Below are 12,886 nucleotides of genomic sequence, written 5' to 3'. Positions count from 1 at the left end.
AAACAGGAAGTCAACCACACATCATCTACAGCTTCCTCATGATCTGCACCAAAACCTTGAATCAAACGCAGCCTGAAGACCTGAGGGGGGGGGGGGGAGGGACCCAGACCTCAGGGGGTCAACACGTGGTCTGAGGACCTGTGAGGGGACGCCTGAAGGTAAGGGCTCATTCAGGCTTTATTTCAGTGTAATCTTGTTAAATATCAGACAGGATGCTGGTTCCTCCGTCACACTCACGACTAAAATAAGAAGAAGTGTTGCTCACTGAATTCATCCTAAACGTCTTCAAACTTTACATTTCAAAATCTGCTTTCTCAACATTGTTGTTTTAACTTCAGGTCACTGTGGCACACATAATCATATGTCAAGATGATTGGAGGTTTCTGGCTCAAATGCACTTTGGGAATGACCTTTCCCTTTAAATGTGTACATCCTCAAACTGAAACCTGTGATTCTTTTAAAATATTAAAAGCAAACAAATATTTCGTCCCGCAGATTAAACCTGGAGACTTTAATGCTGATTGAAGCTGCTTTACATTTTCAACAAAGCCAAAACTCAATGGATTGATGGAGAAAATAGTCATTAGATGAATCCTTAATGTTCCACTTTAGCCAATAAAATCCAGAGTTTACAAAAAGCACGTCTAATACATGATATACACTAATAATAACAATACTTTTCTGATGATAAAACGTGATAAATGCTGGACTTTTACTCGTACAAATATGGAAGTTTTAGTATGTTTACTGCTGTAAAGTCTGTACTGTTGACATTTAGAAACTGTGCACTAAATCGATTTGCCTGTCCTGTGCCTGTACTGCTGTAACCTGATGCTATCCTGTTGCTATCTAATTGGTTGGTTTTAATTAGCATATCCTATATTTGCAGGCTCTCAAATCATGTTTAGGGGTTTAGACTCTGAAACATCTCCAGGAACTACAAAGTAAAAATAGCTCTTGAAGGCTTGATGATACAATGAAGTTGATACCTTTTACTTATATGCAAATATATATTTCTCAGTAAATCTACCGGCCTCTAAGAAAGCAGATGTGACACTATTTTGGTGATTTATATTCTGGTTGAATGAGTCAACGTTTCCTGATTCACAGCTTCCTGTTGCAGTAGAAGTTTTTTATGTGACCACAGATTTGCATTTCTGTCTGTCACCTCCCGCCTGCTGTCTGCATGTCAGCTCCCACACCAAACTAATCCAACGCACCTCTGTTCCTGATGTGTTCACAGCCAATGTAGAAGTGACTTAAACCTGCATTCTGTCCAACATCCAGCAGGGGGCGACTGGTTTTTAAGAGAAATCTAAATGTGTCAATGAGAAAATTAGCAGATTTCTAACTTGATTTATTCCCTCAGTAAACATTTTAAAATTAGTTTAATGAACATCATGCTGTATTGCAGAAGACTTTAAACTACAGATCAAAACCATAAACTCTTCAGGAAATAGTTTACTAAAGTAATAAATAAAGTGAGAAGCATGGTCATTTCTTCATAGACGTCTACACCAGTGGTTCTCAAATGGGGGTACGCGGACCCCTAGGGGTACGTTGGAGTACTGCAGGGGGTACGTGAGATTTATTTTATGTTAATGAAAAAAAAAAACATAATTAATGCATTTAAACAAACTACTAATAGTAGATTAACTACTTTATTCAAAAGTTTACAGTAATTCTGGATAATAAAATGGGAAAAGTAAACGGGGTGCTCTCTTTTCCTCTCCCTCTCCTGACAGCCCGTCAGTATCAGTCTCATGCAGCTCACTGAACCTGTAATAAGTGACCCGACAGTAAAGAATACATATATGTATAACTAGTTTAGCTAGTTCCAGAGTAGATAAACTAGCTAAGTGTGTTAGGTCTAACTCTTAGTGTATTTTGCTCGGCTCAACGGTCCGTCACAGCGGCGGAGCTGTGATCATGCAGAGCTGCGTGTTCTCCGTCAGCAGCAGCTGATCTGCTCTCTGATCTCTCTCTCGCGTCCGGTTAGACTTCACTCGCGTTTATGTCCAAATCTATCAGATCTAGCTAGTTCTAGTTAATTATATGACTGCCTGCTTTTCAAAGGACCTAAACAATAAGCGTTGCTTGACAACGGCGTGTGGCCGCAAAGTATCGCGCAGCATTATGCATATGTTTATATGAGGGGTCAAAATCCCATGCTCATAAAATGCTCATATATTTTTTTCTCTTCATTCCCCACGCCTCAAAATAAATAAATATACAAATATACCAATTTTAGGAAAAGTAACGAAGTTTGAGCAGTGTGGGTTTTATATTAACAGAGTTACACATATTTCAAAACGCAAAGTGTAATAACTGCAGTTTGCCTGCCTGTCAGAATGACAAAGATCCTCAGTGAAGCACAAGCCCATGTTTCTCACTACATTGTAAGTCTCTAATATCCAGCAGGGGGCCTCTGATTGTGTAGACTCTACACAATCAGAGGCCCCCTGCTGGATATTAGAGAGAATGCAGGTTCAATGCACTACTGTCAGATGTTGATTCAAAACTCTGCATCAGAAAAAAACACAAATACAGCAATTATGTGTTTTAACTTTGACAGAAAAATCTAGTGTTAATGTAGAAACCAATTTAGATTAAGAAACCCAATTAGCTCAACGTTTTTAAGCTCTTTAAAGTGATTTAAAGTATGTTTCCTTCACACAGGCCTCTCCTTGTTTTCCACCTGAAAACCCAACGTCTTCCTCAGCTTTAGCTCAAATATAAACCCTGAGCTCTGGGTGCTTCTGGTCTGCAGACGATGGCGCCTCCTTCCTCCAACTCCAGTGATGGAGGAGAACAATGCATCGTGAACGACCAGATGGGACCCTTCACCGTCCTCTACACCCTCGTCTTCATCATCAGCGTTCCTGGAAACCTGCTGTCTGTGTGGATCTTCATCCGCAGCCGCAGAGTCAAGGTACACTTAGAAATAGTCATGGAAAGGTAGTGGAAAAAGGTCCTGACATGAGATCAGATGAACTTACATGAAGACCCTTGTAGCTCCAGCCTCTTCTTTCAATGGATTCCAATGAGAAGCGAGTGTGGTGTCCGGACATTTAAGTTAAGTTAATATATAGAGTGGTGCAGGAACGAGTCCTAAAACCAGGAAATTAGTCAGCATTTCAAACCTTCCTGTTCCCTCGTCTCAGAGCCAATGGGATCTCTCCATAGGATTTGGTAAAATAGCTGAAAGAAGGTCTGTGGTTGAGACACATTGAAGAGACGGATCACGTTTTGTTCTACGACATTAAATCCATCAGCAGTGACCCCACTGGTGATTTCTGAAGAGTTGACGTGTCTGAAAAACGATGGTTGTTACCAAGTGGCTGAATAGGACTACAGAAGTTGTGGAGGACGTTGTACGTCATTACGCCGAACACGTAAACACTCCTCTAAGTTTGTTTGCCCTGTTCTGCTTGAAAGCAAGTTCCTGCCTCCTGCTAACTGTTCAAACAAACGCTTCAACTCGTACCATTTAGAATCTGTATGTTTGAATATGGATCTTAAAGTGGACCTATCATGCTATATTTGAATAATATAGTGTAGGACCATACCTATATAAGGCATATTTATACTTTTTTTTTTCAAAATACCAAACAGATCATGCATTTTAGCCATGCCTCATTTTGCTCAATTTGCACTTTTTTAGCTCTGTTTTTGCAAGGGCTGATTCTGTGAGAACAGCACCATCTACAGGCCTGGCATATGTACTACAGCGTCTCCAGCGCTTTCGAACCGCAATGGCCGTGGCTGTCTCCTCCTGATTGGTGGAGTTGGCCCAATAGCCGTAGCGCCACCGTCCTGACGTCAGGACAGTGTTCAAATCTGGATCAGTTTTTATCAGATCCGTTGCAGCCCCTTTTTTAGAGATTTGGGTATGGAGGAAAATAGAGAGGGTTGTGTTTTCTGACACTTGGTGAGTTCCCTGGAACACCGGGGACACATATTCATGTAGAAAAGACGTACAGTGTGTTCCAGTTCATCTTGTCTCGTGATGCTAAGTCTGCGGTCCATTTAGCATTTTTTTATCCTCAAGTTCTCAGCTTTTTATCCTCAAAGTCAGCGTTTTGTGTTTGTGCATTTCTATCCTCCCTCCATATAGTTGTACCTGGTGGTGTTCATTTGAGTCCTGAGTCTTTTGTCAATCGTAACACCGAGTGCGCGCTGTGGGAAGCTACCACCTCCAGAAAAACCGAAGCGCCCAGTGTTTTCTTCTTTTTCTGAGTGCTGCCTTTTTTTCTGCTCCTGGTTGAAAATAATTAGAACTTTTCAGAAAAGCACTGGTTTATAATTGTTAGGAAAAAATCTCACTTGACACCGGTTTGAGCTTCAATATCAACATCTCTGCTTATAATCCCTGAGCTGCCCTTTGTGTGGTTGTGTATTTAAAGGTGTGTGTGTGTGTGTGTGTGTGTGTGTGTGTGTGTGTGTGTGTGTGTGTGTGTGTGTGTGTGTGTGTGTGTGTGTGTGTGTGTGTGTGTGTGTGTGTGTGTGTGTGTGTGTGTGTGTGTGTGTGTGTGTGTGTGTGTGTGTGTGTGTGTGTGTGTGTGTGTGTGTGTGTGTGTGTGTGTGTGTGCAGCAGCGCAGCCTCAGTGTGTATCTTCTGAACCTGCTGCTCTCCGACCTCCTGCTGCTCCTCGCCCTCCCCTTTAAGATCCTGAAGGACGGGGGGGCAGCTCCGTGGAGCCTGAAGGTGTTTCACTGCCAGGCCAGCGCCGTCACGCTCTACATCAGCCTGTACGCCTCCATCGCCTTCCTCGCCTTCATCATCACCGACTGCTACCTGCAGGTAACATAACATAACATAACATAAGATAAGATAAGACGTCTCTTGATGATGTTTCTCTGTCTCTCTGTTAGTGTAAACGAATAAAATGTAATCTCATGGTCCTTTCTTAGTTTATGTACAGTACTAGAGACTGAAGCAACACGTCTACATCCAGTTATAACAATACAGCCTCAATGTTTAAGTCTTTAAACGTTTTAAAGAGCTACTATGGTACTAAAACCTGGTTAAAAGAGTGCTTTTAGCAGAAGATCAGATTTTGAGCGTTCACCTCCTCTCACTGACTGCAGGTAAGACTGATGCAACACGTCTACATCCAGCTATAACAAAACAGTTTATATTTTAAAGTCTATTCACACGTAGTTCAAGAGCTCCTGTGTTACTTAAAGTGGACCTATCATGCTATATTTAAATGATATATTGTAGGGCCATACCTATATAAGGTATATTTATACGCTTCTGTTTTCAAAATACCAAACAGATCATGCATTTTAGTCATGCCTCATTTTGCTCAATTTGCACTTTTTTTTTGCTCTGCTCTGCAAGGGCAGATTCAGTGAGAACAGCACCACCTACAGGCCTGGCATATGTACTACAGCGTCTCCAGCGCTTTCGAACGGCAATGGCCGTGGCTGTCTCCTCCTGATTGGTGGAGTTGGCCCAATAGCCGTAGCGCCACCGTCCTGACGTCAGGACAGTGTTCAAATCTGGATCAGTTTTGATCAGATCCGTTGCAGCCCCTTTTTTAGAGATTTGGGTATGGAGGAAAATAGAGAGGGTTGTGTTTTCTGACACTTGGTGAGTTCCCTGGAACACCGGGGACACATATTCATGTAGAAAAGACGTACAAAAGTGCATTTTGCATGATAGGTCCCCTTTAAAGCAGGCTAAGAGAGAGGCAGATATGAATGTGGGTCCTTTACATCTCTAGTTACTCAATCACAGGAAAACCCTAGGACAAAGCTTAATGGTTATTTAATGAAGATTCATGGTTACCTCACTTTCCACAACAAAGGTTCAACACAAAACACAGTGTTGACTAAATACTCCAATTATACTCCAATACTCCAGAAAGAAATGCGTCCAAAAAATTCAATATACAGCGTAGCCGTGTAGCTCAGTGGATGTAGCTGGTGGCCTATTCGGCGTCGCTGTAGTAAGCATGTTCGATTTCAGGCAATATCCTCCCCTATCTCCCCCTTTCAAGTCCACATCTCCAATAAAGAATCCCCCCAAAAATACCGTAAAAAGCATTTATGATGTATAGTGAAATGATGCATTACAAGAAAGAAAAACATCTGTAAAGAATCGTCTTTGGGGTGAAAATACTCTGGCTCTGGTCGGGTTTGCTTCTCAATGTGTGGGGTCCTTTCTGCTGCCTTTAGTTCCACAAAAAAGAGCCGAATGCATTTAAATTAACTCACTAATAATAATAATACATTTTATTTATTAAGGCGCCTTTCAAGGCTCTCAAGGTCGGCGTACAAGGTACACAAAACACAAAACAAAAGTCCAAAAAACTATATAAATATTATGAATGTTTTGTATATGATGTTTTATTATGTATATTTATCATTGTTTTGGTTGATGCCGACTATCATTGTATTATTATGGTGGCGTCACATAGGCGTGGTTTTGGCCCTTTAATAGATGACAGGTGCTCACGATGAGTGGAAGGCAAACATTTGATTAACCGCACGATAGAGACGGCATGGGGAATTCTGGATGAGAAAATGTACCCAAGATGCGCCGTATGGCTTCAAATCTTTTGTTTAAGAGTTTAGAGTTTTGTTTAGTATTCTGTCAGTTTGTCTATAAATAAACTGCGATATCTGATCATTAATGTGGATGCGCTCTGACCGCTCATAACAATGCTATCTGATGGTCTCCCCCCCCCCCGCCTCAGGACTGCACCTCGCTGCGCTCCATGTGGCTGCAGGGGGTGGGCTTCTCCTGGCTGGTGTCTGTGGTGGTCTGGATGCTGCTGCTCCTCATCATGGTGCCAAACATGGCTCTGCCCATTCAGCACGTTCAGGTAACACTACTGCAAAAACTGCTATAGCTACAGCTGCTCCTGAAACTGCTGCAAAAAAAAACTAACGTTAGGCTATAGAGTGGCGAAGTCCCTCCCACTTACTTCCGGGGTATGGGACCTTATTCCGGAAAAGTTATGCATTGAAGTCAATGGGGAGAGAAAACTTATCTTTCGATCCCGTTTGAATTGTGCCATGAATTACACATATGATGTTTGTCAATCTTAAAAAATCATTTCCATGTCAAAAAAGTCACAGTTTGTCGTAAAACTGTTGAAATATAAGACTATGAAAAATACGTAACTAGAAAGACTACAAATCCCAGAGTCGCGTAAGTGATGTCACAATTGTTTTCCTCCACCATTCAGATACCTAAGATCAGCGCAATATAGATAGAATCTATCTATATGGCGCTGGCTAAGATAAGATAACTTTAACAAGATGCCTGTGTGCTTAGTACCAGGTTGTTATTATACCAGCAATGGGTCTTGCTCGTTCTTTCGCTTCCCGTCTGATGAAACGACCAGGAGTGGCTTGATCAAGTTAGCTACCTAGCTAGTAGCTAGCACGTTAGTTAGCATTACAGCCTTGTCATTTTTATTAGCCTTAACATGAAGTAACATTAAGTAACCCAAAATGTTAAACAGTAAGAGTAGTAGTCATATTTCGTGAACCCTTTGAATAGTACTGTCACCGGTGTGATCATTCTATAATACACAATTTAATTCCGGGGGAGAAATGCTAACGCTAACGTTAGCATCGGCGATCTTTTCTACTTCATGCTATCTGCACAAATGGTTGACATTAAACATTAAAACGACCAGGCAGTTCAGAGAGAATCAAAGGAAGGCAGGCAGGCAGCTTTGCATGACATTCTTCAGGACGTGTTTCATTGTGGTGATAGTGAGGGTAGTCAATCGTTTGTTGACAAGACAGTAGTGACGGCCATCTTGGTGACGTGTGTGGTTGACCAGAGATGTAGTTCATTGAGCCTTTCACACAAACAAATGTGTTACTTCACAGTTTTACGACACATTTTAATTTTTTTGACTTGCAAAATTATCTTTTAAATTGACAAACATCATATGTGTAATTCGTGGCACAATTCAAACGGGATCGAAAGATAATCTTTCTCTCTCCATTGACTTCAATGCATAACTTTTCCGAAATAAGGTCCCATGGGGCTCAACCGGAAGGGGAGGGACTTCGCCACTCTATAAAGGAACTACAGCACGGTCACATGACTTCACGTCACCACGCTAAGCTAAAGGCGGCTAATGTTGGGCTATAAAGGAACTACAGCACGGTCACATGACTTCAGGTCACCACCGCTAAGCTAAAGGCGGCTAATGTTGGGCTATAAAGGAACTACAGCACGGTCACATGACTTCACGTCACCACGCTAAGCTAAAGGCGGCTAATGTTGGGCTATAAAGGAACTACAGCACGGTCACATGACTTCAGGTCACCACCGCTAAGCTAAAGGAGGCTAATGTTGGGCTATAAAGGAACTACAGCACGGTCACATGACTTCACGTCACCACCGCTAAGCTAAAGGAGGCTAATGTTGGGCTATAAAAGAACTACAGCACGGTCACATGACTTCACGTCACCACCGCTAAGCTAAAGGCGGCTAATGTTGGGCGTGATGATGTTTAGTCGTCTCATTTAGACACTTGTTAGCAACCGCAGTTTTTAAATTCACCAGTGGGGTAATTACTTACTTATTTTATGTCGTAGAACAAATCGTTAACATTTCTTCAGCTTGTGTTAACTTCAGACCTTATTTCAGGATAACAACCAAAAACATCCAGACCATGGAGACAGGAAATGCTAAAAATGCTAACTCATATCAGGGTTTCAGGACTCATTCCTGCACCACTATAACTATAACTAATGCTTCTCTGTGTGTTTAGGAGCAGCGTTTCCTCAGCTGTTCGTCTCTGAAGAAGGGCATCAGCCTCCACTGGCACGCGTTGACCGTGGTCCTCTGCACAGCGCTGTTCCTGAACGCCTCGTTCTCCGTGCTGCTCTCCAGCTTCCTGGCTCTCCGGAGGCTCCTTGGCAGCTGCAGAGACCCCCTGCTGAGGGCAGATGCCCGGCGGGCGGCGGTCAGCGTGACGGCCGTGGCGTTGGCGTACATCGTGGGCTTCGTTCCGTACCACGTGGTGCGAGCTCCGTACACTCTGACGCAGACTAAAGTCATCACTGAGTGCAGCGTCAGGAGGAAGCTGTTCCTGGGGAAGGAGGCCACGCTGCTGCTGAGCGTCCTGCATCTCTGCTTCGACCCGCTCATCTTCTATTACCTCCATGAGCCTTTCAGACAGACGGTAAGCAACATGATGCCCTGCTGGAGGAAGAAGAGGAGCGAGGAAGAGGAAGAGGAAGAGGAAGAGGGAAAGGCTGCAGAAGAAGAGGCTGCAGAGGGAAAGGCTACAGTCGAACAAGATCTTCAAACTACTTTGATTTGACCTAAAACATGATCTTTATAGACAATATATTTGATCATATTTTTATATTGCTGTGCCTAAATATTCCCCTGAAGGAGTCTTTGTAAAGTACTGACTCTCGAATGGTGGCACCAAGTCTGGCTGCAGTTTTTATATTTCAGTTTGTACTGTATTTAACTCACCAAAAGCACATGATTTAAAGGTCCCCTATTATACTGTTGTTCATCAATATATCACAGGTCTCAGATATATACAGAACATGTCTCTGATTGGCTGAAACACCAAACAGATCATTGCAGCATCCCATAATCCCCTCTGTTTCAGCCCTGTTTCAAAAGTGCTGATTCTGTGTCTGTTGCTTTAAATGCTAATGAGCTGCTGCTGGCCACGCCCCTCTGAGAGATGATTGGTTTAAAGAAACACAATGGTGTTCTAGGAGGAGATTCTGGTGATGCTGTTTATTACACCATGTTTATTGTTCTGCCCTCTGGTGTTCACAGTGTGTAATAACTTAAAGGGGACCTATCATGCAAAATGCACTTTTGTACGTCTTTTCTACATGAATATGTGTCCCCGGTGTTCCAGAGAACTCACCAAGTGTCAGAAAACACAACCCTCTCTATTTTCCTCCATACCCAAATCTCTAAAAAAGGGGCTGCAACGGATCTGATAAAAACTGATCCAGATTTGAACACTGTCCTGACGTCAGGACGGTGGCGCTACGGCTATTGGGCCAACTCCACCAATCAGGAGGAGACAGCCACGGCCATTGCCGTTCGAAAGCACTGGAGACGCTGTAGTACATATGCCAGGCCTGTAGGTGGTGCTGTTCTCACTGAATCTGCCCTTGCAAAAACAGGGGTACAAAAGTGCACATTGAGCGAAATGAGGCATGGCTAAAATGCATGATCTGTTTGGTATTTTCAACAAAAAAAAGTATAAATATGCCTTATATAGGTATGGTCCTACACTATATTATTCAAATATAGCATGATAGGTCCACTTTAAAGTATATTTTGATGTTGTTTTGCTTTTCACAGAGTATTTCTACACTGATGTATTAAAACATTTACTTAGGTAAAATGTACTTCATCCACCACATATTTACTGTACTGTACTGCATTTTTACTACTCATACTTTACACTTCATAAATAAACTGCTTTTATTTAAATGAAGCTGATAATTATTGTGTCCTTTATTGCTGGTACTACATATAACTACTGATACTCACATTTAGAAAGTTCATATTTGAAAGTTACTATGCTACTACTGTATGTCTATTTTAAAACCTTCCAGTGGTCACAATGTTTTATTTTTAGAGAGTTTTATTTTCAAAGTTAGTGCTGTTTTGAACACCATGTTTATTGTTCTGCCCTCTGGTGGTCACAATGTGTAATTGCAGCCATTGCAATTGCTAATGTGATACACACTGTGACCACCAGAGGGCAGTAAAGACATAACAAATTATTATATATTTGAACAAAAATGAATTGGCAACATGTTAAAGACTTTATTAAAAATATTTGACACATTACAATTGTTTCTCGACCCTTTCCCGCTTTTAGCAAATATGTTGTGCTTTTTTTTGTTTTTGTTTAAATGTCAGTATTTATTGCAGTCAGTTGTCTTTCAAGGAACTAATACCATGTTCAGTAGATGTCTGTTTTGAACTGTCATATCTTATAAAGTGCAGTGAGGGTTAAATAAAAAGAAACACCTACATTTAACATTTCAATGGTTGCTCTTCATGTTTTAGATTCTCATTTTGAATGCTTGATTTTTTATTTCTCTATTTTCCTCAGCCTTTTAGGGAGCCTGAATACAAATCATGTATTTGACATTGATTGATTCTCTTAAACCGTTGTTTATATGAAAAATGAATGCCTTAAATATTGACATTAACACTTTTTATACTGTTTTATACCAGCCGGATAACACTTCAGTTTTCTTCAAATGTTGATATGACATAACAGACAATTTAATTATGAAACAAAGAAAGGCACATGGTTGCCCAGTCATCACAATCCTCTTTCATTTCCTCAACTTACTTCCTTTATTCACTTTGCTTCTTCAACAATAAATACATCTGACATCTGCCTACGTACTATATACATGGCATTTACAAATATATACTTATTTACAATTCTACATACATATTTCTGCATTTACATACATTTCTGTCAGTGTGAAAAATATCCATGATCTTATTGAAGCAAAATTAACTTTTGGATGTGTGAGGTAAAATATAGATTGCTTTCCGTGAAAATGTCTTCTTTATAAGATTCTATATTCGACAATATTTACATAAAACTATAGTCTGGTTCAAATAAAGCGTCATTTCCTTTCCTTGTTTCCTCTGTTATTTCATCCTTGTCTTGTCGTCTCTCCTTGTCTCCTTTCCTTTGTTGTCTCTCCTGTTTCCTCCTCTCCTTTCCCTCTATCTATATATCTATCTATCTATGTATATATCTACCTACCTACCTACCTACCTACCTACCTACCTACCTACCTACCTACCTACCTACCTACCTACCTACCTACCTACCTACCTACCTACCTACCTACCTACCTACCTACCTACCTACCTACCTACCTACCTATCTAACAGTTCTTTCAAAAGCTTAAAAACTGTTTCTTTGGCAAGTAAAGGTTGATAGAGCTGGCGATGCTATGCAAAGTAATTTTAAGTCAACGTGGAAGCGCCAAAGAGCGGACGAGGCATACGGTGAATAGCCTCCTATTCTTGTCTCCTCCCCTCCTTCCCTCACCTCCTCTCCTCTACCCCGCCTAGGTTAGTGACGGACTGTCCGGTGGTGAGCGACCCCCCCCCTCCTCCTCCTTCTCCTCCCCGACAGCTTCCTGAGCAGCGACTCCCTGAAGGTGCGGCACATCAGGAAGTAGATGACGGGGTCGAGGCAGACGTTGAATGCGGAGAGGAAGAGCGTGGCCTCCTTCAGCTGGAACAGCCAGAAGCCGGCGTCCTTGCTGAAGCCCGAATCCGCCCTCTGGTTCAAAGTATACGGGATGCGAAGCACGTGGTACGGAACGAAGCAAACGAAAAACACCGCCAGGAGGCTGAAGATGCTGCGTTTGGACTTCCTGCAGGCGTCGCTTTGCTCGCGGCGAACACGTCGATACGAGCTGTACAGATGGCAGGCGATGGAGGCATAGCAAAAGGAGAGCAGGAACAACGTCAGCCAGAAGAGGGCGTTGTTGAAGTAGGCTAGGAAGTGATGCCACTGCAGGCCGAACGGCGTCTTCAGCTCCATGCAGCGCCGCGCGTTCGTCTCGTTTGCAGGATTGCTGGTGAGGACCACGTTGGGCAGGACAGAAAGCAGCATGAAGACCCAGGTGAGCAGCGCCAGAACCCGAGCGAAGTCCACGCTCTGCAGGAGGTGCAGCTTGGAGGCACTGCACCACTTCGACCTGTAGGGAGGGAAAGAAGTATCCTGTAAGGGTTTACAAAGAATGTACCCTACTGAAGAAGCGTTGCAAAAGGTTTAAGCTAAAAAAAGATTAAGTGGTGGAAAGAATGTAGATATGGGTGTAATAACACACCTTGGCCACCATAACAGGAATGGTTGTAAATAAAGGAAGTTAC

The 12,886-nt window shown here is 42.3% G+C and overlaps 2 protein-coding genes across 4 annotated transcripts in view; one reads left to right on the top strand and one right to left on the bottom strand.

Moving 5' to 3' along the window:
- The first annotated feature begins 34 nt into the window (after window positions 1-34).
- On the top strand, window positions 35-9,579 carry gpr171 (G protein-coupled receptor 171). Of its 3 annotated transcripts, none has more exons than XM_034123757.1 (5): window positions 35-158; window positions 2,680-2,932; window positions 4,598-4,804; window positions 6,708-6,836; window positions 8,751-9,579. In XM_034123757.1, exons 2-5 carry the CDS (start codon window positions 2,774-2,776, stop codon window positions 9,303-9,305), a joined length of 1,050 nt encoding a protein of 349 aa, XP_033979648.1. In that variant the 5' UTR covers window positions 35-158; window positions 2,680-2,773; the 3' UTR covers window positions 9,306-9,579. The 3 variants fall into 3 exon arrangements, with proteins under 3 accessions (XP_033979648.1, XP_033979646.1, XP_033979647.1); XM_034123755.1 differs by having other exon boundaries at window positions 4,595-4,804; XM_034123756.1 differs by having other exon boundaries at window positions 88-158; window positions 2,771-2,932; window positions 4,595-4,804.
- A 2,241-nt stretch (window positions 9,580-11,820) lies between these two features.
- The window catches only part of LOC117477043 (P2Y purinoceptor 14-like), a 14,877-nt gene continuing 13,811 nt past the window's right edge, over window positions 11,821-12,886 (bottom strand). The window contains 2 exon segments of the mRNA XM_034123753.1: window positions 11,821-12,112; window positions 12,114-12,711. Coding sequence (XP_033979644.1) covers window positions 12,050-12,112; window positions 12,114-12,711 — 661 coding nt within the window. The 3' untranslated portion in view covers window positions 11,821-12,049.

The sequence above is a fragment of the Trematomus bernacchii genome, unplaced genomic scaffold, assembly GCF_902827165.1.
Source record: "Trematomus bernacchii unplaced genomic scaffold, fTreBer1.1, whole genome shotgun sequence".
NCBI lineage: Eukaryota > Metazoa > Chordata > Actinopteri > Perciformes > Nototheniidae > Trematomus > Trematomus bernacchii.
The sequence above is the reverse complement of the archived record's forward strand: the minus strand, read 5'-3'. Positions and strand labels throughout refer to the sequence as shown.

Excerpts from the sequence above, each read along its gene's own strand:
- gpr171 (XM_034123755.1), top strand. The coding sequence starts at position 2,774 with ATGGCGCCTCCTTCCTCCAACTCCAGTGATGGAGGAGAACAATGCATC. Across the intron at positions 4,805-6,707 it reads TCACCGACTGCTACCTGCAG|GACTGCACCTCGCTGCGCTC; the intron begins GTAACATAACAT and ends CCCCCGCCTCAG. Across the intron at positions 6,837-8,750 it reads TGCCCATTCAGCACGTTCAG|GAGCAGCGTTTCCTCAGCTG; the intron begins GTAACACTACTG and ends CTGTGTGTTTAG.